Source organism: Lissotriton helveticus, chromosome 1_1, assembly GCF_964261635.1.
Source record: "Lissotriton helveticus chromosome 1_1, aLisHel1.1, whole genome shotgun sequence".
In the NCBI taxonomy this organism is placed as follows: Eukaryota; Metazoa; Chordata; class Amphibia; order Caudata; family Salamandridae; genus Lissotriton; species Lissotriton helveticus.
This window is the reverse complement of record NC_136057.1, coordinates 68,353,989-68,381,081: the sequence shown is the minus strand read 5'-3', so window position 1 is coordinate 68,381,081 and position 27,093 is coordinate 68,353,989. Positions and strand designations below refer to the sequence as shown.

Here is a 27,093-nt window from a genome sequence, read left to right as displayed (position 1 = left end):
CTAATTGCCCATGCCCAACCTAAAAATTTGGCCAAGCATATCACAAAAATTTCAGAGGTATTGGTTTTCAAGACCCAGATTGCATCGGAAGACTTTCTACAAGAAAGGCGTTTGAATAGGGGTTTTAGCCATTATTGAGCGGGGTTCTGAATACTGGGGACAAGCAAACAGTAGATGACCCTCTGTTTCTTTATGATCTGGGCACCAGCTACAAGAGCTAGAAGAGGTTTTACCCCAGGATGAAGTATATGAATTCAAAGGTAGGGCACCCACTCGAAACTGATGATAAAGTTTCTTATCCAGTGGTCTGGTGATGGAATCCCAATAGGTCTCACGGGAGGGATCCAACTTAAAGCTTAGAAATATTCCCGTTAGACTTCCAGAACTGGAAGCGGTTACCAAGGAGAGACGGGTTGAAGCCCAAAATAGTTCTTTGAATTCCTTTTTAGATGGAAAGGTATTAGTACCTGGGGACACCCACAGATGTATTAAGCCCATGTCATGCAGGCTCTTTTTCACCGAGCGAAGCCATGGGAATCGTTCAGAACCCCCATGGACCTCACTTCTGCTAACTCCTTTGCAAAGAGTGCAAGATCCTCGGAGGTCCACAAGCGCCTCCATGTGGACACTACTCTAAATCTGGCCATATCCATAATTGGTGGGCAACCCATATCATGGCAAAGGGGAATCAATGGGGTGGATTGTGGTAGCCCTACCAGGTTCCGAAGGAATTTGCACTGGATTCTATAAAGACTAGAAAGATCCATAAATCCCCATAACTCGGCCCCGTAAAGTGTGGCAGCGTTTATTTTAGTGTCATAAATTCTCAGGGCCGGGATGACTCGCTTTGTAATGGATTTCTTCTGCTCGCGCAAAAGACATCCAGTCAATTGGGCGAATTTTAACTGCTGGGTCGCTATTTGATCCTTCCACGACAGACGACGGTCCAGAGTGACCCCCAGATAAGTCATGGTTTCAACTTGTTCCAAGTTGACCCCGCTCATTTGTACGTTACTACGTACGATGTTATTCCTGGTTAAAACCATGAACTTGGTTTTGCCCACATTTATCTGGAGATAATTTTTTATACAGAACTCCTCAAAGCGGTTCAAGGCCCGCTGTAGGCCTCCCCGGGTCTTAGATAGGACTAGGGTGTCGTCGGCAAAGATCAGCATGGGGAATTTGGTCCCTGCCAAGGATGGGGCATCAGTGTGGGTGGGCACGAAGAATTTAACTACTTGGTCAATAAAGAGTAGGAAGAGGGTGGGAGCGAGAACGCACCCCTGACGAACTCCTCGAGTTACTGGAAAGGAGTCCGTATATTGACCTTGTTCTCCCCACCTTACCCTAGCGTAGTTCTCTTCGTGTAATCTGATAATCATCTCTAGTAATTCACCAGGCATACCCAGGTCCCTCAATACCTGCCATAATTTACCCCTTGGTACCAGATCGAAGGCTGACTTCAGGTCTATAAAAGCGGCAAAGATGGTACCACCGCCAAGCGTAACAACCTTCCAAAAGATCATACAAAATCGTAACACCTGATCAATGGTACTCGTACCAGATCTGAAGCCCGCCTGCATTGGAGACAGTATCTTTTCAGAGTCCAACCACCCCTGCACTCTGGCCAAGATCATACGGGCAAAGACTTTTTGGAGGCAATCGATTAAACTAATCGGGCGATAGTTGCCTGGATTAGACCTGTCTCCTTTTTTATGTATAGGAAGAATCTCAGCCCCCTTCCATGTTTTGGGGATGCGTGCACCCCTTGCTATAGCATTAGCTATGTTTGTTAAGTATGGCACCCAAAGAGCAGTATTGATTTTAAACAGATCGGCTGGTATTTGGTCCAACCCAGGGGCTTTCCCCCGCTGTGTTAAACCTAGGGCTAACTCTGTTTCAGTATTGGTAAAGGTCAGGGTCGTATCACGAGGGGGCACAACAAATAAGCTCTCGCAACTACAGGTGTGTATAACAAGACAGGGTACAATGACCAACAGTAAAAGGAAACGCAGATGCAGGTTCTTTGGTGTGAAGTTTCTTATTACAGCAAGACGTTGACTTTTCTCCAGACTTAAAAATGATATCAAACGCCGACACGTGTTTCGTCGTGTACGGGTGAGTCAAACACGACTCTTCAGGGCTGATAATACAAAACAATGTAGGCAAATTTTAGTCTAGGTATGCACAGATTAGATACTGCATATGGTGACAAAAGTGTAGCCAACATGCAGTTTGACGTGCGTTTGTGTCGCACATGATAGGTGAAAATCGGTGACAGTACTTGCATATTCAGTCAAGTGCTCGGTCTATGGTGCTAATGTGTACGAGTAAGTGAGAGATAAAACTTAAAGACCTTGGTGTGGTCATGAGTCACTCATACACAGTGGTCCTAACATTATGAGGGTGTCCGTCGTGATGGTGAGTAAAAACGTGAGATGCACTGCTTCTATTATTATTAAGACATAAGTGAGGAGGTGTTGTGTGACCTCTCAGCGTGGTAGTGACAAAGTGCATATACTGACTAAAGATCCAGAAAACACAAGTTCATGCAAAGTCTGATGGTCTAGGGATAATATTTATTACCTTATACTCCCAATCCACAGTGTGGTTGGAGTAAGTCTGGGTCTTAAAAAGCTCAGTTATAGGCTATATGGTGAGAAAAAAGAAAGAAAAGCAAAAAGATTCATGAGGAGGCTTCTAAAGGAAATAATGGGGTGTCTGTTTGGTTAGCGTTTAGGCCAGCACAAAATACTGTTCCTTACCAATGGGTATTTGGTGTGTTCATATATAGACGAAACTGGTTGATAGGGTGATTAATTGCGGTAAGAGAATGGAGTTGTCCAATCCCGTAGGTAGTCTTGTACAGATTGTAAAAGCGCTATATGTAGGAAAAAAGGAAAGATATGGACATCATGTGTCACCATTATATAGCGCTAAAGAATTTTTTAAAACAACTATTTCTAACTGTAGATATATTGTACAGTGCCAGCCCAGCCGTTCTATATAAAAAATATAATTTACGGATAAAAGTAGGTGGGGGAGGGATTTATTGGGGATGGGTTCGTTTTACCTGTATCCTGTTGTGTCATCAGGCGGTAAGCCGGGAGGGGATTCTTAAAGAGTGCCGGCTTGAGGAAACGAGTCTGTCTCCTCTGAGGCGGTGTGCTGTCAAGTAAAGACAAGACATCGTAAGGATAGTAGTCCATAAGGACCCTATGTTGGGAGCAACTGTGCTCGTAAAGTACTGAGCAAAAAACGGGTTAGCGTCAAGTAGTGAAGCAGAAAAATCGCTCTTACCCGCTTCGTGTAATCCCTCCTCTGTTTGTTCCCGGCGGTCGTCTCTCGTGTACGAACACGTGACCCCGGGAGAGGAGGGATTAAATGGTAGAAAAACGACATAGAAAACGTCTTAACGGCGAGGCAGATACCAGCGCCATTGTTAAAAGGTGAATTGCATGGTGAGAGAAGGGCATCTATGTTTTTGTCCAAAGTTAAATTTACGGCGATTAGTGAGAAAACACTAGCGTGTTTCAGTTATCAAGGACATTTTGTCCTATTACCTGCAATTATACATAGCTTTATTTCTTGTTTCGGAATAAAGTTATTAGAACGACACTAGTAATGTGTGTCGGTTCCATGAATCCATTGTTAGCTGTTTGCGTTTAGTGAAAGAACGTATAAAAGAAAAGGTATGGCGTAGAGCATGCAGAATCACCCCAATTGTGGCCGGATCATTCATACATAAGGTGCATGTTTAGGAGAGAGTGTATAGACTCGTGTTCAAGGTGACAAAATGAAGAGGACACGTCATACCCTCGTACATTTGAATGTATACAAGTGTGTCTATACAAATTGTTTCAACATGTAAATCTGAAAATGTATGACAGATGGTCAGCAAGTCTAAAACCGATGGTCAGCAAGTCAAAGGCTTTGTGACAAAAAGACATATAGCCCTATGTATTAATAAACAATACAAATACAAAACAAAATTGTCTTAATACATTAAAATACAGTGGTGGAAAACATATCACTCCTAGAGAGAGAAAAAATCTCATTGTTATCTTCAATTGTTATGCTTTTGGAATTCAGAATTACGGAGTGGGAAAAAGGATGTTTTCACCAAGACTGTAAGCAGTGTGCACTAAGGATCCCCCCGGTGAGAATCTAGTCCCCCAGGAAATATTGCATCTCAGAATCGTAGTTAAGCCCATGTTCTACGCTACGTAAGCGCATGATCCATGTCGCCTCCCTACGCCTGAGCATCAGTTCCCGGTTGCCCCCTCTAATGTTGAGGGGAATTAAATCGATTCCAAAAACACGTACTTTGATGTCGTCCTCATTGGGTTGACACTCTGCGATATGAAGGGCTACTGGGTATCTAGCGTCCCTCCTTTGTATAGCTCTCATATGTTCAGCTATCCTCTCTTTTAGGGCCCTAATGGTACTCCCTACATATATCTTGCCACATTTACATTCAATGATATACACTACGAACTTACTAAGGCAAGTGATGTTATGTTTTATCTGGTAGACCATTCCATCATGACTAGCAAAGTTTATTGTACCGTGTTTGCCCCATCTGCACATAGTACAGAATCCACATCTGTAGAAGCCAAGGCCACGTGTAGATAGCCAGTTTTGTGCTGTGGTGTTACGGGGAACGGTGGGACTCAGTTTATTCCTTAAGGTGAAACCTTTCCTGTAAGTGATGGAGGGTCTGTCAGATAAAAATTCCTTCAGTGTGGCGTCCTCTAGTAGAAGTTTCCAATGTCTGTTAAGACTCTTTCTGGTATGTTGGTTCAATGCATTAAATTCAGTTATAAATCTGACGTGTTGGTCAGAGGTTTTCACCTCAGTACGTGTTTTGAGACAATCAGGTCTTGTGATGGCCTTTGTTTTTGTCTCAGCTTTTCTGAGGGTAGTTTTAGAGTAACCTCTGTTAAGAAATCTGTTATTCATGCTAGTGATACAGTTGTCCAGTTCACAGGCTTCACTACAGTTTCGTTTGGCCCTGAGAAATTCCCCATAAGGGATTGATCGTATTTGATGCTCGGGATGAAAGCTGGAAGCATGTAGTACAGAATTACATGCTGTGGGTTTTCTATAAAGTTTCGAGTGCAGATGATTGTCCTTGACATAAAACTCCAGATCTAAAAACTCGATATTGGTTAAGCTATGATGCATTGTGAAACTTATTTCCCAAGTGTTGGTGTTGAGGTGTTCAAGAAAGGAATGAAGAAGTTCTTCAGTCCCGGACCAAAGGAGAAAACAGTCGTCTATGTACCGGCCCCAGAAGACTATGGAGTCAGTGTATTGTCTCCCTTTGGAGCCCCAAATGAGATCAGCCTCTAATGCTCCCATGAAGAGATTTGCAAAAGAGGGTGAAAATTTGGAGCCCATAGCTACTCCTTTCTTTTGCCTGTACCATTTTCGATCAAACATGAAGAAGTTGTTCTCCAAGATGATCTTCATCATTTGAATCAACATATTGGTGTGTGCCCATAGTGAAGCCGGTCTATTAGAAAGAACCTTGGTAATGGCTGCAATTCCTAAGTCTAAGTTGATGCTGGTGTATAAAGACACTACGTCCATGGTGACTAGTATAGTGTCCTTCTGCCAGTCAATATCTGCCATGATGTTCAATATGTGCTTTGAGTCCTGAATATATGAAGGAAGGTTTCTCACTAGCGGTCCCAGAAAGAGATCTACGTACTCAGCGATCCTTTCAGTGGGACCCCCAATCCCTGACACAATTGGTCTGCCAGGTGGGAATGGTTTGTCCTTGTGTATTTTGGGCAAAGTGTAGAGCCATGGATGTGTGGGTTTGAGAACCTTAAGATACAGATATTCATTGTCATCTAAAAGGCCTGATTGTTTCCATTGTAGTAGTTGCTCATTTATCAGCTTGGTAAGAGGACCTGTAGGGTTGTAGTTGAGTGACTCATAGCAAAGAAAATCATTCAACTGGCCAAGGATCTCGTTATTGTAGTCAACAAGATCCATGACCACCACATTACCCCCCTTGTCAGCCTCCCTAATGATAATACTAGGGTTCTTACTAAGAGTTGAAAGTGCCGATCGTTCACCTTTGGTTAAGTTGTCCTTATATTTAAATTTTGTGTTTAAGTTTCTGGTATTTGTTCTGTCTAGGTCATCCAAGACACGTTTATGAAAGTTATCAATGTTGTTGCCCCCAGATAAAGTGGGTATCCACCTGGATTTGCTCTTAAGACCACTCGTTATGCTATAGTCTGTCTCTACATCGAGTTCTTCCAATAACTGTTCCATTTCCATTTATCCGTAAATTATATTTTTTATATAGAACGGCTGGGCTGGCACTGTACAATATATCTACAGTTAGAAATAGTTGTTTTAAAAAATTCTTTAGCGCTATATAATGGTGACACATGATGTCCATATCTTTCCTTTTTTCCTACATATAGCGCTTTTACAATCTGTACAAGACTACCTACGGGATTGGACAACTCCATTCTCTTACCGCAATTAATCACCCTATCAACCAGTTTCGTCTATATATGAACACACCAAATACCCATTGGTAAGGAACAGTATTTTGTGCTGGCCTAAACGCTAACCAAACAGACACCCCATTATTTCCTTTAGAAGCCTCCTCATGAATCTTTTTGCTTTTCTTTCTTTTTTCTCACCATATAGCCTATAACTGAGCTTTTTAAGACCCAGACTTACTCCAACCACACTGTGGATTGGGAGTATAAGGTAATAAATATTATCCCTAGACCATCAGACTTTGCATGAACTTGTGTTTTCTGGATCTTTAGTCAGTATATGCACTTTGTCACTACCACGCTGAGAGGTCACACAACACCTCCTCACTTATGTCTTAATAATAATAGAAGCAGTGCATCTCACGTTTTTACTCACCATCACGACGGACACCCTCATAATGTTAGGACCACTGTGTATGAGTGACTCATGACCACACCAAGGTCTTTAAGTTTTATCTCTCACTTACTCGTACACATTAGCACCATAGACCGAGCACTTGACTGAATATGCAAGTACTGTCACCGATTTTCACCTATCATGTGCGACACAAACGCACGTCAAACTGCATGTTGGCTACACTTTTGTCACCATATGCAGTATCTAATCTGTGCATACCTAGACTAAAATTTGCCTACATTGTTTTGTATTATCAGCCCTGAAGAGTCGTGTTTGACTCACCCGTACACGACGAAACACGTGTCGGCGTTTGATATCATTTTTAAGTCTGGAGAAAAGTCAACGTCTTGCTGTAATAAGAAACTTCACACCAAAGAACCTGCATCTGCGTTTCCTTTTACTGTTGGTCATTGTACCCTGTCTTGTTATACACACCTGTAGTTGCGAGAGCTTATTTGTTGTACTATTGTCTTGTCTTTTGACCTGTTGAGACGGTTAAGGGCGTTTTGCCGTCTGCTCTTTACGCACTACACGACACGTTTGTTCCTTACACACTTTGTAACGTTTAACCCAGGTAGTGCGCCCCTGTAGTCCTACTTTTCTAAAAAACCCCATGCACAGTATCTCTGATTGGCTCTAGGACTGGGTGCCTCCACGTTACCATTCTAAATTTTAGCTACTCACACATAGTTGTTTTTTGTCCACCACAGAATGGACAGAGATAAAGCAGCAGCAGATCTCTTTGAAAACCTAGCCAAAGGCATGCCCACACACCAGGCATCGGCCACAGCGGGTCCTGCACGAATTGAGGGTCTTAGAGACAAATTTTTAAAACTAGAGAAACTAAAAAAACTAGAAAATTCCAGATGGTGGGATGGGGCCACCCTTAAACACTATTTGAGACTTAAGATAGTTCCAAGGGGTCTACGGTCCCATATTTTCCCCACCTATGGTGATCTCGACCGAGATCTCATGGTCAAGTGGGAGGATTCTCTTAACCATAACTCTACCACACTTATGGACATCCTTATTGAAAGTGCTGACCGGAAAACCGCCAAGCTACGGACAGAAATCTCTAACATAGAACAAGAGATTAAAGATCTAAATAAACCCGAGGCCACCGTAAAGAATTACACCCTATTGGATGAAATTCTGCTCAAACACCAGACAGAAATAAAAAATAGAAAGGCACGCCAAATCAAGAGGGACGAGGCGGACTACAAAAATGGGAGGGTATATACCTTTGACCGCAAATACGATTCACTGATTCCCAGACCTAAGAATAGTTCCCAACCTGTCAGACCTGACACCTCCAATTCCGCCCACTCCAGTACCACTTCTCTGAGTTCTACCGGACTCAGTGACATTGAAAACGAGATTCTTGCCAATGCACAACCGAGTAACTCAAACTTTTTTTTAGAAGTGGAGCGAGTGAGGAAGGGCAACAGAACCCAACCTCCAAAGGCCTCAGTAGACCCAAACCCCATAGGGGCAAACGCGGCAACAAGCGAAGAATATCGCAGGAAGCTAAGATCGGGGACACAGAGGAACTAGCTACAACTGCTGATGGTGTCCAAGTCATTAATTTCTCCTCAATCTCATTGACACCAGACATGATTTCCTTATTAAACAAAGGACTTAATTTCAATCCATATGCCACAGGTGACTTGTGTCAAACCAAAATTGATCTTTTTAAGTTTACACGAAATCTGAAACTAAAGAAACACTTTGTGGGAGCACAACAGGTACGAAAACAACTTACCCTTGTTCCAAATGTATTTGATGATGTACCGTTAACTATTAAAGATGTACAAGCAACACACCTGCTTCTTTCTCTAACTGACAGGGAAGACAGTCCATTGGAAATGGAACAGTTATTGGAAGAACTCGATGTAGAGACAGACTATAGCATAACGAGTGGTCTTAAGAGCAAATCCAGGTGGATACCCACTTTATCTGGGGGCAACAACATTGATAACTTTCATAAACGTGTCTTGGATGACCTAGACAGAACAAATACCAGAAACTTAAACACAAAATTTAAATATAAGGACAACTTAACCAAAGGTGAACGATCGGCACTTTCAACTCTTAGTAAGAAGCCTAGTATTATCATTAGGGAGGCTGACAAGGGGGGTAATGTGGTGGTCATGGATCTTGTTGACTACAATAACGAGATCCTTGGCCAGTTGAATGATTTTCTTTGCTATGAGTCACTCAACTACAACCCTACAGGTCCTCTTACCAAGCTGATAAATGAGCAACTACTACAATGGAAACAATCAGGCCTTTTAGATGACAATGAATATCTGTATCTTAAGGTTCTCAAACCCACACATCCATGGCTCTACACTTTGCCCAAAATACACAAGGACAAACCATTCCCACCTGGCAGACCAATTGTGTCAGGGATTGGGGGTCCCACTGAAAGGATCGCTGAGTACGTAGATCTCTTTCTGGGACCGCTAGTGAGAAACCTTCCTTCATATATTCAGGACTCAAAGCACATATTGAACATCATGGCAGATATTGACTGGCAGAAGGACACTATACTAGTCACCATGGACGTAGTGTCTTTATACACCAGCATCAACTTAGACTTAGGAATTGCAGCCATTACCAAGGTTCTTTCTAATAGACCGGCTTCACTATGGGCACACACCAATATGTTGATTCAAATGATGAAGATCATCTTGGAGAACAACTTCTTCATGTTTGATCGAAAATGGTACAGGCAAAAGAAAGGAGTAGCTATGGGCTCCAAATTTTCACCCTCTTTTGCAAATCTCTTCATGGGAGCATTAGAGGCTGATCTCATTTGGGGCTCCAAAGGGAGACAATACACTGACTCCATAGTCTTCTGGGGCCGGTACATAGACGACTGTTTTCTCCTTTGGTCCGGGACTGAAGAACTTCTTCATTCCTTTCTTGAACACCTCAACACCAACACTTGGGAAATAAGTTTCACAATGCATCATAGCTTAACCAATATCGAGTTTTTAGATCTGGAGTTTTATGTCAAGGACAATCATCTGCACTCGAAACTTTATAGAAAACCCACAGCATGTAATTCTGTACTACATGCTTCCAGCTTTCATCCCGAGCATCAAATACGATCAATCCCTTATGGGGAATTTCTCAGGGCCAAACGAAACTGTAGTGAAGCCTGTGAACTGGACAACTGTATCACTAGCATGAATAACAGATTTCTTAACAGAGGTTACTCTAAAACTACCCTCAGAAAAGCTGAGACAAAAACAAAGGCCATCACAAGACCTGATTGTCTCAAAACACGTACTGAGGTGAAAACCTCTGACCAACACGTCAGATTTATAACTGAATTTAATGCATTGAACCAACATACCAGAAAGAGTCTTAACAGACATTGGAAACTTCTACTAGAGGACGCCACACTGAAGGAATTTTTATCTGACAGACCCTCCATCACTTACAGGAAAGGTTTCACCTTGAGGAATAAACTGAGTCCCACCGTTCCCCGTAACACCACAGCACAAAACTGGCTATCTACACGTGGCCTTGGCTTCTACAGATGTGGATTCTGTACTATGTGCAGATGGGGCAAACACGGTACAATAAACTTTGCTAGTCATGATGGAATGGTCTACCAGATAAAACATAACATCACTTGCCTTAGTAAGTTCGTAGTGTATATCATTGAATGTAAATGTGGCAAGATATATGTAGGGAGTACCATTAGGGCCCTAAAAGAGAGGATAGCTGAACATATGAGAGCTATACAAAGGAGGGACGCTAGATACCCAGTAGCCCTTCATATCGCAGAGTGTCAACCCAATGAGGACGACATCAAAGTACGTGTTTTTGGAATCGATTTAATTCCCCTCAACATTAGAGGGGGCAACCGGGAACTGATGCTCAGGCGTAGGGAGGCGACATGGATCATGCGCTTACGTAGCGTAGAACATGGGCTTAACTACGATTCTGAGATGCAATATTTCCTGGGGGACTAGATTCTCACCGGGGGGATCCTTAGTGCACACTGCTTACAGTCTTGGTGAAAACATCCTTTTTCCCACTCCGTAATTCTGAATTCCAAAAGCATAACAATTGAAGATAACAATGAGATTTTTTCTCTCTCTAGGAGTGATATGTTTTCCACCACTGTATTTTAATGTATTAAGACAATTTTGTTTTGTATTTGTATTGTTTATTAATACATAGGGCTATATGTCTTTTTGTCACAAAGCCTTTGACTTGGTGACCATCGGTTTTAGACTTGCTGACCATCTGTCATACATTTTCAGATTTACATGTTGAAACAATTTGTATAGACACACTTGTATACATTCAAATGTACGAGGGTATGACGTGTCCTCTTCAATTTGTCACCTTGAACACGAGTCTATACACTCTCTCCTAAACATGCACCTTATGTATGAATGATCCGGCCACAATTGGGGTGATTCTGCATGCTCTACGCCATACCTTTTCTTTTATTCGTTCTTTCACTAAACGCAAACAGCTAACAATGGATTCATGGAACCGACACACATTACTAGTGTCGTTCTAATAACTTTATTCCGAAACAAGAAATAAAGCTATGTATAATTGCAGGTAATAGGACAAAATGTCCTTGATAACTGAAACACGCTAGTGTTTTCTCACTAATCGCCGTAAATTTAACTTTGGACAAAAACATAGATGCCCTTCTCTCACCATGCAATTCACCTTTTAACAATGGCGCTGGTATCTGCCTCGCCGTTAAGACGTTTTCTATGTCGTTTTCCTACCATTTAATCCCTCCTCTCCCGGGGTCACGTGTTCGTCCACGAGAGACGACCGCCGGGAACAAACAGAGGAGGGATTACACGAAGCGGGTAAGAGCGATTTTTCTGCTTCACTACTTGACGCTAACCCGTTTTTTGCTCAGTACTTTACGAGCACAGTTGCTCCCAACATAGGGTCCTTATGGACTACTATCCTTACGATGTCTTGTCTTTACTTGACAGCACACCGCCTCAGAGGAGACAGACTCGTTTCCTCAAGCCGGCACTCTTTAAGAATCCCCTCCCGGCTTACCGCCTGATGACACAACAGGATACAGGTAAAACGAACCCATCCCCAATAAATCCCTCCCCCACCTACTTTTATCCGTAAATTATATTTTTTATATAGAACGGCTGGGCTGGCACTGTACAATATATCTACAGTTAGAAATAGTTGTTTTAAAAAATTCTTTAGCGCTATATAATGGTGACACATGATGTCCATATCTTTCCTTTTTTCCTACATATAGCGCTTTTACAATCTGTACAAGACTACCTACGGGATTGGACAACTCCATTCTCTTACCGCAATTAATCACCCTATCAACCAGTTTCGTCTATATATGAACACACCAAATACCCATTGGTAAGGAACAGTATTTTGTGCTGGCCTAAACGCTAACCAAACAGACACCCCATTATTTCCTTTAGAAGCCTCCTCATGAATCTTTTTGCTTTTCTTTCTTTTTTCTCACCATATAGCCTATAACTGAGCTTTTTAAGACCCAGACTTACTCCAACCACACTGTGGATTGGGAGTATAAGGTAATAAATATTATCCCTAGACCATCAGACTTTGCATGAACTTGTGTTTTCTGGATCTTTAGTCAGTATATGCACTTTGTCACTACCATGCTGAGAGGTCACACAACACCTCCTCACTTATGTCTTAATAATAATAGAAGCAGTGCATCTCACGTTTTTACTCACCATCACGACGGACACCCTCATAATGTTAGGACCACTGTGTATGAGTGACTCATGACCACACCAAGGTCTTTAAGTTTTATCTCTCACTTACTCGTACACATTAGCACCATAGACCGAGCACTTGACTGAATATGCAAGTACTGTCACCGATTTTCACCTATCATGTGCGACACAAACGCACGTCAAACTGCATGTTGGCTACACTTTTGTCACCATATGCAGTATCTAATCTGTGCATACCTAGACTAAAATTTGCCTACATTGTTTTGTATTATCAGCCCTGAAGAGTCGTGTTTGACTCACCCGTACACGACGAAACACGTGTCGGCGTTTGATATCATTTTTAAGTCTGGAGAAAAGTCAACGTCTTGCTGTAATAAGAAACTTCACACCAAAGAACCTGCATCTGCGTTTCCTTTTACTGTTGGTCATTGTACCCTGTCTTGTTATACACACCTGTAGTTGCGAGAGCTTATTTGTTGTACTATTGTCTTGTCTTTTGACCTGTTGAGACGGTTAAGGGCGTTTTGCCGTCTGCTCTTTACGCACTACACAACGACACGTTTGTTCCTTACACACTTTGTAACGTTTAACCCAGGTAGTGCGCCCCTGTAGTCCTACTTTTCTAAAAAACCCCATGCACAGTATCTCGTATCACGAGGGGGCATTACATGCAACAAATTCGAAGTGGGGGGAGAGTCGATATCTTCTAAGCTAAATTGGGATGAATAATAGGTTATCCAGACTTCAGGGGACACATGATTAGATGGAGTACGGGAGTCGCCATTCTTTCCCCATTTTACAATGTCCCAGAATTTGGTCTGATTGTTTGACTTGCTGGCGTCCAAGATATCCGCCCAGTAATCATCCTCCCACACCCTCTTTGCTTCCCACTGTACTCTTTTGTACCGTTTCCTAGCCTCCTTTACAGCACACATATTTCTAGATTTAACTTTCTCAACTAGCGTACTGTGGGCCTCCCTACAGTCTTTGTTATACCATTTTGCTCGAATGGCTAGCGGACGCCCAACACCCTTCTTACATGGTTTCGAGAGAAGTTGCTTAAGCTCAGCAAAACATTGTTCATGCAAGCCCATAATTTTGTTTGGTTCAGTGTATCCCCTCCCAATGACCTCTATCATCATTTTGTTTAGTGCGAGCTTCACCACATTCTCTATATTGGTCTGTATAGTTACATCACCTGATATTATAGACCATTTCAATCTCCTCCGATCATTTGATAGGGTTACAGCCCCTTGCCCCTTAGGAGCTGGACCTTCCAGTCTAGCCACATCGTACAGCTTTAGTTTCAAAGACAGAGGGTTATGATCGCTTTCGGGGCGAGTGACAATTTCCATATCAACCATCAGACTCCAGAATTCCATTTTTAAGAAAATGTAGTCTATGCGACTTTTTCTCAGGCCATTGTCAAATGTAAAGTTGGCACCGAGGTCCGATTGGGTGCGTCCATTTGCGGCCCTTAGACCCCAGGTGAGACAAAAAGCAGTCCAGTTCAGAGCAGCCTCCGTTGCTTTGACAGGTTTACTGTGCATTAGTTCCGGTATATTCCAAGTGGCATCCTCTGCAGACCCCCAGCTATCCCCAGCTAGATAAAGCGGCTCAATGGTGCAATTTATGTCGCCAGCTAACAGGATAAATGTTCCCTTGTTCCACCCTGCCAGAAGATTGTCCAAGGCACCCACCAGCTGGGGGCATCGACCACCAGGGAGGCCACGAGAGTAGCTATTAATAATAAGCATGTCCTGACCACCTTCCTTGCTCAGCCTAATAGCCAGGATATCGGGATTTTCCTCATAGAGTTCTGTGATTGTGTAGCCCCATACCTGTTTAACCCACGTTGTCAATCCCCCCGAGGCACGCCCTTTATTGCTCTTTATTGCGCGTTTAAAGAAGTTTATGAAACCAGCTTTATATATAGGTGCAGTAGCCCAAGTTTCTTGCAATAACACTACGTCATATTTGTCAATAAACTCTAACCAATCCTCAGAATCCAAACGAGCCTTTGCTCCAGCTACATTCCAGGACACAATGTTAAATGTCGATGTGTCGAGTTCTGCAGGGTTATTACCTAGATGGGGAGGGGAGTGGGAATTAGATAGAGTAGTGCTTATGGGCATATTTCTAACTCCTTTTTCTTCAATGTTGGTAATTAACACACTTTCCCCTGCTGGCGGAACCAACATGGTTGCATTTTTGTATGGCGTGAGCTGGTTACCCAGTGTTGATATCATAGAGTGTTTGATTGGAATTTGTACTTCTTCCCTGCTCTCATCGATTTGGTTGTTCGTCGGGCTGGGTAAACACAGTCAATCTACCAATTCTAAATCGGACAGCGCTCCAAAATGATTAAAGAGTAGGGGGTACTGTTGTGGGCGGGGTGTTCTCGACCCTTGAAACCTCCCATCTCTCGCTCTCCACAGGTTAGGGCCTATTGGATAATTAGTATGTATGTGGGGATAGAAGTAGGCAAGGTCCAATGTTTGAACGTCGCCTTGACGGGCAAATCTAGCTTTCCGTCGTATTCGGTCCACCACCCAGGGATCTTTAAATGATATCAAAATACAGTCCCCTTCTAAGTCTTTTGAGCCCTTACCCACCCAGTCTACTCTCCTTACATAGAGGATTTCTGTAGGGGATGATGGTGGGAGTGGACGGTGTTTGTTTAACCAGTATATGACTTTATTCCGCAAGTCCCCTTGGGTCTCTTTGATGCCATCTCTTAGGGGGGCCACACCAGTTAAAACTATAGTATATTGGAACGCTTCTGGGGGTAGGTTTACTCGAGGTGAGGGGCGTATCTTTGGATTACCCACCAACTGAGACCTAGAGGATGATTGAAAATTATTTTTATTTTTACCCTTATTAAGTGATTGCACTGGGGTACTATTAGATTGTTTTGGCAGGCCTTTCAACATGGGCTGGTTCACTATAGCTTGATTGGATGTGGGTGGGTATTTATCCCTTGGTAAGTTCCTTGCGGGACCTCTACTAGCGGTGGTTAAGGTAGCAGCGGGCTTTGCCCCTGGTAAGGGTTTGTTATTAACAGCGGTTATCCCTGAGAGTACGGACTTGGTTACCGGGATCACTGAGGGTTTACCAGCTGTTTGACTTTTACCCTGTATTGAGTTACAAACCCCCACCCCGGGAATAGGCATTATTAGTTTTTGCAGGAGACCCAAATTGGTGTTTACTACTGTTTCCAGCCCGTCAATTTTAGCGGTCATCAGCCTTGTTCTCTCCAAGACCGGAAGCAGAACAGTTTTTAATATTGCCTCCATTTTGACCAACAAGATATCATCACTATTGAGACAAGTTGGGCAAGGATTGGATGACCCCAGGGGAGCTAATGATGGACAATACACGGTTGGGAAACCATGAGGGGACTGAGGAAGAGGTAAACTCACACTACTTGTATCATCAATTTTGGGCTGTTTTTGATCTTTCTCCCCCTGTGGGCTCGAAACATGTTTTCTCTTCCGAGATATTGGTTTTAGACTTATTTGGGTCGGCTCGGTCAGATCGGGTGGGATAGGGTCGATAGATTGGGGTGAGTTGGCCAAACTATATTCGTCATCCTCAGTATTCTGACTATCATCCCCATCTCTAGTCTGGTTATCGTAAGATTTCTGTGCCCTGTTGTCATGGGATGGGGGTATAGTAACCCCGTCACCATCCACATGAACTATTGCCTCTGTCTCCAAGGTAGAAATGCAGTTAAATGCTGCATGAGAGACTGGGCTTTTGGCAAAGGCTAGAGCACCAATTGAGGAGCGCTTCCCGGTAACTAAATCAAGGGACAGCCTTTGTTCTACCATTTCGATTTCTTTTTCCAAAATTCCAGTGGCTCTAGTGATAAAGGCGTCAAGGGGGCCAGAAACTACGCCCTTAGAGGTTTGTATGTGGACTAAACGTTCTTTCCCAGATCTTAATGGCATAGTGAGAGACTGAGTGGAAAGTTATGTAAAAGTAAATGTAAATAGGTCCACTACGCTACGCTGTAGGTACCAATAAGCCCCCTCCCTTGTTATAGGTAGTAGAAATACCTTTTTGTACCATACGAGATGGATAGCATGAGACAGAAAGTAATTTTGGGCAAGGGTCTGGGCCCAACCCAACCTTGTCCGACCATGGACGGCCACAGACGGTCCCGCCCTTGTCCCGGGCTTCTCCCGGTCGCTCCCGCGCAGCGGGGTTCGACTATTCCTATTAAAGGGATAAGGTGGTTGGGGGCGGGGCAACCAGGGAGAGCGACCAGGTGCAGGTGATGGTAACACAGGGACTCCTGGGAAATGGAGTCCCTGTCCCTCACCTGGCGCTCGCAGCCCTGCAGCAATGTTCTCCTCCCGCCTGGCGATGCGTCCAAGGTCCCAAGCAAGGATTCCTCTCCTCGGCTGAACACCCAGCAAGACGGGCGATGCGGGACCCGCGCAGCGGGTACCGCGAGGTCCAGAGGTGGCAAGAGTAGTTGCAACAGAAGGTACATTGCAGGGATTGTGTAGCAAGCTCCCTGATCAGCAGAAAAGCAGTGTAAGTGTCATTCACATTAAGTTTGTTTGTCACAATATCTAGGGTTAGGAATATCAACCTGCATGAATAGCTGTTTCACAAGCCAAGCACACGCAGGGATGAATACATGTACTATTCTTAACTCCCCATGCACTTACCTTGACGATATGTTGGAAGATAACTTAGATATCATGGTAGAACCCCTCGCATTCTGGATCAAGCCAGGGAACTTTGCAGATGTTTATATTTTACAGCTGTGAATGACTTCAGCTTGCTCAGTAGTGTGTATTATTTCAAGTGCATGAATGATGGAGGCTACTGAGCAATGAGTGTATTTCAGTGGAAGAAGCATTTAATGTAACTCTAAAACACTTTTCCTAGATGTCTACCCCTTGGACTGTTCCTGGGGAGGTTGTCTTTTCAACAGCACAGTCACCTGTGTTTTGCAGCTTAGTTTTATCTTTTCTGCCAATGGGGAGTACAAATGGCGAGGGTACTTGTAATACAGCACATTATCAGGGTTGTGGATGAGTGGTTTGTCCGTACAGTAAGCGAAGAGCCGAGACTGCTTTTAACCGGCTGTTTTCACGAATGAAGAGGAGTTATCACCTACTGAACCGGATGCATCAACAGTGCTTTTAAAGCGGACTCTTATTTACTTTTACATCAACTTTTACTCCTGCTTACACCTACTCTTACTCGTAATCATACTCCTACTTGCCTATTTATTTGTACTTTTTATTTTATAATATTTCTGTAGCATTGACTCAATCCAAGAGCTTTACATATCGTATATAGAACATGGTACAGTCACACACAAGGGTGCTGTGAACAGTGGGCAAGAAATACTGGTGCAGGTTTGAGTACATGGCATTGTGTCCAGGAGAGGAGAAGCGGACGAAGTAGTAAGAATTACTACTTAAAGAGTCAAGGTGGTTTGGGACCTAGACAAGTGGTTTGGCACTGATATGCTCAGTCTGACGTTTCTACTGCTAATGCTATTTGCTCCTGCCTACTTCTGGTTGATTCTGTTCTTCTACACCTACTGCTTACAGCCACTCTTGTAATTTACCTTACGTGTGCCTACTTTACTATTGATTCATACTTATACTTGTACTTCCTGCAGAATTACCTTTTCCTCTACTGTTCGCGTATGTACCTCTATTTATTACAACTTTTTTATCCTGCTTAATCTACTCTTACTCCTATTAAGATTTATTCTTACTTACAGTACTCTTACTACAATTTGCATCTGTCTGCCCAGTTCCATGCCACACCCATCACCGACACCCAAGTCTCCATCCATCAACTCATAACTAATCGTTCATCCATCCAGACTGGCATCCATCCAGCTGTTGAACCTCCTAGCCGTTTGCACTTTATAGTAGCTCCCTGAGCCATCCCACAATCATTTCATCATTTTATATAACCACATAACTTCTTTTATACATCTGTTTTCACATGCGTGCAAACCTGTTGTCTAAGTGCATGTGTCTGTGCGTACATCTGCATATAATCCCTATGCATGTGTGTCAACAACAAACATGCCACCATTGCAACAAAAGTACTCGTATCCCTAAAACGCTCCAGACCTATTGTTTTTCCAATGTCTGTTCTTTTTTAATTTGTATGTAAATCAAATCATGTAGCGTTAATTTGCTGCTGAATGCAACATACAAAGTATTTTCTATCATTCGTAAACATTTTCTATTTGTGCAAAAGCATAAACAACTTGCATTCGTTTATTATTTGTACTGGTTCAAAGGTTTATGGCTCATTTATTCTCACAAGGCCCTGGGAGCTGAGGGTGGTCTTGAATGTGGGGCTGCCTTACATTGAGTCACCCCCCACTCCGACTCTGGTGTCTGCCACTCTGCCCCCCTCACCCTGCCGTCGTCCTACTTTCCAGAAATGCAGTGTAGGTAGAAAGATTGGAGTCCTGATAAGGTAAATGGCAGCTCTGGAATGAAGTCAGTTCTAGTGTGGAGGCACCTGGAAATAGCCTGGGAGAGTGGCACTGGAAGGTGTCTAGCACAGAGTTGAAAACCAGCATTGGTCATTTGTACAGACATGATTCATGGCAGGCAGTCTTTAGTGGGTAATGAATAGTGCTTGTACGTATGGAGAAGCTGAAGAGACTGCTGTAACGAGAGGACGCTGAGAGTAGAACATAAGGTCCTTGTTACTGTGGGCTGGAGTCAGCTGTGGAACTTTCAGGTGACCGCTGAGTCAGAACTGTACTTGGCTAAGATAGAAGGGTCCTTCACCTAAGCCGGAAGGGTAGGGAGGAATTCCTGGATGTGGATACATTTACATTTACATTTCCTGTACATTTACATTTACATTTGGATGTGGATACGTCTTCCCGAATCAAATACTAATCACTTGAGGTATCCCAACCTGTATAACGAAAGCTCAGCACTAAACTCTTGTGGCACGGAAAAGGAAGCAATTCCTTTTTGTTAAGTAACCCTCACACACACTAGTAGTGTCATGCTACCTCATTGGGTTCACCCTGACTCCTAAAGGTCTGGGTGGGGTCAACCGTATTTCAGGGAGCACGTTAGAGTGATAGGCCAGGGGGTCTAAAGATAAAAATCCTCCTCCGTCTCCAGGTATCCCTTTATTTGTGGAGACGCAGGGGATATTGAAAAGCTGTATTAAAGGGTCGTCAAGAGTTGATGGTCCCATGACCCTAGTGTCATGCAGCATGTATCATCCCTTCTAATTGGCCACTTGGCTCCTGGGCTTTCTTCAGGGCAAAAAGCAGTTCCCTCCCTGGGTATTCAAAGAGGAAATGTCCCTAACTTTTAAAGTGAGTTTGCAGAAAGCTGCACTCTTGTTAAACATGGATGGTACACTTATCTCCAATCCAGTTCTGTAATGTTTTATATCCGCCCGATTAAGGAGGATTTCATGTGTCTCAAGGGGATGCGGTAGTAGTGGTAGCCTTGTAGTCAAACTTTTATGAAAGGTTCTGCCCCTCTGTTCCGCCTACTAGGGTCAAGCGTCTTCCGGCATTTGCCACAGTCCAAACATCCCAAAGAGAAGGAGGGGGCGTGTATTAAACCAAGTATAGTAAATAGCTTGGGAGAGTGATAATGGCACGGTCTAGCACAGAGTTGAAAACCAGCGTTGCCATTTTGTACAAGATGCGATTTCTGGAAGTCCGCCTGTAGCCAGTAATGACTGGTGCTTGTACGTACCAGAAGCTGAAAAGTCCTGATGGCAAAACTAACTAAATTTCCCAAATTGTTTGGAAGGAAAGTCACTGGTAGATTTAACACCTGTTTATCTCCTGCCACAAGGCTGCAGAGGCATTGCTAGAGAAGGAGGATTCCAGCCAGATCACAGGGCTGGAGATCAAGTTTTTGGTCAAAAAAGAGAGTTGGAGCAGTCGGGAGATGAGGAATAGAATTCGTGCTGACAGAGTTAAAGTATTTGGCAACAGTTTTGGAGGGAGTTCAGCATAAGATGAAAACCCATAAAGTTGGCGGCTGTGAAAGGCCTTGAGCTGATGGAGGAGCAAAGGGTAAAGAGGAATGGGATAAAAGAGGAGCGTGGTCCCTGACGTATTGACGGATCTGCTCTGGAGTGATGAGCAGTAAATTATGTGGTAATAGTGCACTATTCCTTGCAGCCTGTCTACCTCAGCCACTACTTAAGTCTCAAACTCTCCACCCCAACCATCTCCCGCGTAGTCCATGACCAATATTTGGACCTGCTTCTCCTTGATGCTGACGGTGGACCTTATGACATGTGTTTTGCAGGTCTTCTTTAGACTCCACAGCTCCTTGTACGCTGTTACTTTCTTTCGGACTACTTCATGTGCACGGTTGGCCCTAACTCTATAGCAGTTCTCATTTCCCACTGCTGCTACTATCTTGTTTTCATACCTTCTGAGTTGCACCTATGGTTCGAAGTGCATAGTGCACCAGCCTTTGTATTTAACTCTAGTTGTGCTTTGCAGTAAATGTCGTTGTGAGATTGTACGGTCGCTCATGATGTGTCCATTAACATTGTTTTTATTCTCTCCTCCTTGTAGGGTTTTGATGCTGCTGTGCTGGAATGTGACAAGAGTGTACCTAAAAAAAGTGGCGGTGTTCCAGTAGTAGAATTTATGGATTTCAAGATGCGTCACTGCACGGTAAGTAGTGAGACTCTGGTTGCTCTTTCTTCTGTGGTTCACTTACAGTTAGTGTAGGACAGACAGAAACACCTGGGTGACTTATCCTTGAAGGAAATTAGTGGCTACGTAGTGTTGTGACTCATGTCAGGACTGCAGAAAAGGAGATCTGAACGAGCCAGAGAGTGCACAGGAGATGCTAAAACGGGCACATGGATGTGTTTCAGGAGTCCTATGTTGAAACCGAGGCAGTGCAATGAAATGAAATGAAATGAAATTTGATTTATAAAGCGCATGGCTGCCCAAGAGCGTCCCATGAGTAGTGGCTGTAGACTGCATTTGATGGTGGGCGTCTAGTTGGAGTTATCTCTACAGACTGCAAAGACAGAGATTTGACTTTGTGTGCAGGTCGAGGGGGGAAAGTCTGAGAGAAGTAACAGGAGTTGGAAGTAGGAAGATTTCATCATTTCAGAGGCATATCTCAACCTGCCAGGGGCCAGTTTGCAGCCTTCTGGGTTCTTAAATGATCTCTTTAGTTTCCTAATTGGATAGATCATGTGAGGAATCTAGGTTGAGGGAAGGCTGGAGTGAATGTATGGTGGAGAGTGAAGGCTGGAGTGAATGTATGGTGGAGAGTGAAGGCTGGAGTGAATGTATGGTGGAGAGTGAAGGCTGGAGTGAATGTATGGAGTGAATGTATGGTGGAGAGTGAAGGCTGGAGTGAATGTATGGTGGAGAGTGAAGGCTGGAGTGAATGTATGGTGGAGAGTGAAGGCTGGAGTGAATGTATGGTGGAGAGTGAAGGCTGGAGTGAATGTATGGTGGAGAGTGAAGGCTGGAGTGAATGTATGGTGGAGAGTGAAGGCTGGAGTGAATGTATGGTGGAGAGTGAAGGCTGGAGTGAATGCATGGTGGAGAGTGAAGGCTGGAGTGAATGCATGGTGGAGAGTGAAGGCTGGAGTGAATGCATGGTGGAGAGTGAAGGCTGGAGTGAATGCATGGTGGAGAGTGAAGGCTGGAGTGAATGCATGGTGGAGAGTGAAGGCTGGAGTGAATGCATGGTGGAGAGTGAAGGCTGGAGTGAACGTATGGTGGAGAGTGAAGGCTGGAGTGAATGTATGGTGGAGAGTGAAGGCTGGAGTGAATGTATGGTGGAGAGTGAAGGCTGGAGTGAATGTATGGTGGAGAGTGAAGGCTGGAGTGAATGTATGGTGGAGAGTGAAGGCTGGAGTGAATGCATGGTGGAGAGTGAAGGCTGGAGTGAACGTATGGTGGAGAGTGAAGGCTGGAGTGAATGTATGGTGGAGAGTGAAGGCTGGAGTGAATGTATGGTGGTGAAGGCTGGAGTGAATGTATGGTGGAGAGTGAAGGCTGGAGTGAATGTATGGTGGAGAGTGAAGGCTGGAGTGAATGTATGGTTGAGAGTGAAGGCTGGAGTGAATGTATGGTGGAGAGTGAAGGCTGGAGTGAATGTATGGTGGAGAGTGAAGGCTGGAGTGAACGTATGGTGGAGAGTTAAGGCTGGAGTGAACGTATGGTGGAGAGAAGGCTGGAGTGAACGTATGGTGGAGAGTGAAGGCTTGAGTGAACGTATGGTGGAGAGTGAAGGCTGGAGTGAATGTATGGTGGAGAGTGAAGGCTGGAGTGAATGTATGGTGGAGAGTGAAGGCTGGAGTGAATGTATGGTGGAGAGTGAAGGCTGGAGTGAATGCATGGTGGAGAGTGAAGGCTTGAGTGAACGTATGGTGGAGAGTGAAGGCTGGAGTGAATGTATGGTGGAGAGTGAAGGCTGGAGTGAATGTATGGTGGAGAGTGAAGGCTGGAGTGAATGTATGGTGGAGAGTGAAGGCTGGAGTGAATGTATGGTGGAGAGTGATGGCTGGGGTGAATGTATGGTGGAGAGTGAAGGCTGGAGTGAATGTATGGTGGAGAGTGAAGGCTGGAGTGAATGTATGGTGGAGAGTGAAGGCTGGAGTGAATGTATGGTGGAGAGTGAAGGCTGGAGTGAATGCATGGTGGAGAGTGAAGGCTTGAGTGAACGTATGGTGGAGAGTGAAGGCTGGAGTGAATGCATGGTGGAGAGTGAAGGCTGGAGTGAATGTATGGTGGAGAGTGAAGGCTGGAGTGAATGTATGGTGGAGAGTGAAGGCTGGAGTGAATGTATGGTGGAGAGTGAAGGCTGGAGTGAATGTATGGTGGAGAGTGATGGCTGGGGTGAATGTATGGTGGAGAGTGAAGGCTGGAGTGAATGTATGGTGGAGAGTGAAGGCTGGAGTGAATGTATGGTGGAGAGTGATGACTGGGGTGAATGTATGGTGGAGAGTGAAGGCTGGAGTGAATGTATGGTGGAGAGTGATGGCTGGGGTGAATGTATGGTGGAGAGTGAAGGCTTGAGTGAACGTATGGTGGAGAGTGAAGGCTGGAGTGAACGTATGGTGGAGAGTGAAGGCTGGAGTGAACGTATGGTGGAGAGTGAAGGCTGGAGTGAATGTATGGTGGAGAGTGAAGGCTGGAGTGAATGTATGGTGGAGAGTGAAGGCTGGAGTGAATGTATGGTGGAGAGTGAAGGCTGGAGTGAATGTATGGTGGAGAGTGAAGGCTGGAGTGAATGTATGGTGGCGAGTGTAAGAGGAACAGTGATTACAGACTATCACTAATTATTGTAGGTTTGTTCATGCCATGCTAAGAGAGTCTTATGTATATTTGTCCTTGGTTAAGCAGGATCTTTGTTTAAGGAATATGAGGGGCTGTTTTTTTTCATGGGTAGTTGCAGCTACTGATATCAGTATCACATCAAGAGGAATTTTCTTAACTACATCAATTACATCAGCATATACATCTTTTTTGATTTCTTATCTGATGGATGAAATTGTGTTTGCTATTATGAGCAAAATATTATTCTCTGACCATAAAGACACATGCTTGAATCTTATTTTAGAAATTCTGATTCTGTAAACCAATACTGGAGACTAAATTTCTCTATTCTGAAAGACAAAAACCTGGCGGAACAAGTCTAACTATGAAAGAGACCGTAGAAACAATTACCTGGAAGGCTCTAAAATTCAAGGGAACCGCGGAAAATTGATAAAGCCTAAGCTCATTTTTACACGATACTGTATAGTGAGGATGCTTTAGTGGCGAGAAGGATTTAAAACTATTTATCAACGAAATAATTTTCACTTGTTTTTGCAAGTGAAGAAAGATGATAGTTGGATGCTGACTCCAAAGTCAGGAAAAAGAAAATGCCATTGACTGTAAGAAGGTTGGAAAGTCATTTGGTATTGATAGATTCATTATGAAATATTATCTAATGATATTGAATACAATTGTTCCAGTTCTATACTAGTTCTCCTTGATGTTTTCAATGATATAGGAATATGTGGCTTCTGAGAGCTGATTGCATTAATTTCAAGAGTAGATCCCACTGTCTCATTTTGTTTGTGCTGATAATTTAGAGTGAAGTCCAAGACCAAGGAAAGGAAGCGGCTACAAAGATAGTGTTTACAAACCCTTTTTGAACTTCTGTCCACTGGATACTCTTTGCTGTCACATTTACCTCAGTAGGCAGCAGACATTTCCCACCAGTGTTTTCTTTTTGAAATAGATAAGAATCCGCCATCCTTCAACCTGAGGCCCTAGGCAAGGCCTTTGAGTAAAGACATTGAACTTGATGCCCAAGGATCAAAAGATTTGTAAATTGTAGCCAAAATGTCATACCCCACATGGTTACAAACCAGGAGCTAATTCAATCTTCGAATAGTTAAGCTAATGTTCTTCCACATATAACAATAAGTTATGATCTTCACCGCAGCATTTTGAATTATAATAAATTGTTGATATTTATTTCAGTCAGAACACTCAAGACCAAACTCAAAATATCTGACTGTCTCTGGTGTACTGATACATCCTCTTCTCTATATGGATGACACACATTTCTGTCTAGTTTCCACTTGTTACATTAATTCCCAGCAAATTGAACAGGCACACCATGTGCATTTAATGATATTAATCATTTGGCATCATCTGCAATTAAGCTAAGATGTGGACCAGAGAATTAAATATAAACTGTACACACAGATCAGTTAAGTGTATGATATTCACACAATTCATCCAATAACTTTGTAAACTGTTAGACAACTCTGCTTGGCGTACAGCACCATCTCTTTAGACATGCACCAGTACATGTTTGAGTGCAATCCTTTTATTCTTGGTACCAGTTGGCTACCTCGCAATTGTGCAGCGTTATAATGCAACAGCCAATCCCTAATTAATAAAAGGTCTGTGTAATTCAGATTTGGAATGTTACCCCAGATACCTAGCATCATTGGCATCCAATCGTATTGGGATACCAGTAACCAGAACATGATGGTCAGCCACTTTCTTCCAGAATTTCTGAACCCCGGGACACTCCCAGATTTTATGGAAAATATATCCCTCACATATTTCCCCTTAGGGACAAGGCCTCTTTGATTCTCCTGAACGTAACCAGAGAGGTGTGTGCACAACACACAGTGTAGGATCCTCTGTTGAACTAACCATCCTGGCCCTTTCCATTCCGAGTAATGTAGGGGCCAATAATCCTCTGTCTACAGCTCTTCAGTTTTCCATAATTATCTTGTGCGTTACTTGTTAATGCCTTATAAATCCTTGTAGTAACTTCATGAACACTGGGTTCTATGACCATTATGTTTTTCATAGGCGAACTGTGCTGCTGCAACAGGAGAACAGCAGTGGTCCTGCTTTGTTCCAAATATTACATGCACAGTTGTGGTAGGTTTTGGAAACCCATGCCGAAAAACATAACCCTGTTGGGGAGGCATATCACTGAATCACCCCAGCATCCTCTTATGAGTGGCAAACAGTTCCTCCAATGGCAGCAGTCCCATTTACTGACCATTTTTTTATCATACCACGTGTTAAATTTTGCACGTCACCAAGTATTAATTTGCCACCATACCAATAAATGATCATTTTTACTATGGAAGCTTTTCTCATCTCAATATGAGGTAGCTAGATAAGAATATGGAGAAGTCTGGAATTCAGTGTTGTATCTCAGAGTGCGCGGCTTCTCTGGAGGAAGGCATATTTGGGTAACTTCTTTGCTGTCCTTCTTCCGCCTACTCGTCAGTCGCCTGACTGTCCTCTTGGTAGTTTGTATTGGAGATTGGTGTGTGTTTTTTTTCACTGTGGTTCTCTCCAGGTGGGAGGTTGAAGAACAGGGCTGTTCTTCAAAGGGCTTGGACCCTCATGTTCTCTGCGTTCGGCCTGGAGATTATTTGGAGGCAAACTATGCTCTAATGCCATTTTCTTAAGCATGGCATTCATTGTGAACATTTTACCTGTAAAACACTGTTGGGTGTTTTTAGGCATTTCTGCTGATTCGTAGATGACACTTCTCCATTTCACTCTTTATCTGAAACAGGAAGTGAAGCTTTTTGTTTTTCCCAAACCACAATGATTCCCTTATTTTAAAGGTTTTATATAGCGCTGGCTAGACCCGGAGGTATCAGAGTGCTTTACATGAGCATCAGATCATAGTTACAGGTTACATCGTTAGAAAGGTTACACAGTTCTTAGAGCATGGCAACATAGTTACTTGTAAGGTCATGATAAACAATAAGCACAAATACGTAAGGGGAAAAGCAGGCAAGGGGAAATATTCAGGGGAGGGGGGAAGGATGTGGGGAAGCGGACAGGTAATGAAGGCGAAAGAGGAGGGGAGGGTGAGAGACACCGTAAGGAAAGAGGAGGGGAAGGGTGACTGGGACAAAAACCGGT

The 27,093-nt window shown here is 43.5% G+C and overlaps 1 protein-coding gene across 5 annotated transcripts in view; it reads left to right on the top strand.

Annotated features, from left to right (window-relative positions):
- The window catches only part of LOC144827674 (uncharacterized), a 171,917-nt gene that overhangs the window by 84,717 nt on the left and 60,107 nt on the right, over positions 1-27,093 (top strand). For all 5 annotated transcript variants that reach the window (XM_078685920.1, XM_078686124.1, XM_078686077.1 and 2 more), the window contains one exon: positions 21,235-21,336. In XM_078685920.1, the coding sequence (XP_078542046.1) occupies positions 21,235-21,336 (102 nt within the window). The remainder of the gene's footprint in view (positions 1-21,234; positions 21,337-27,093) is intronic.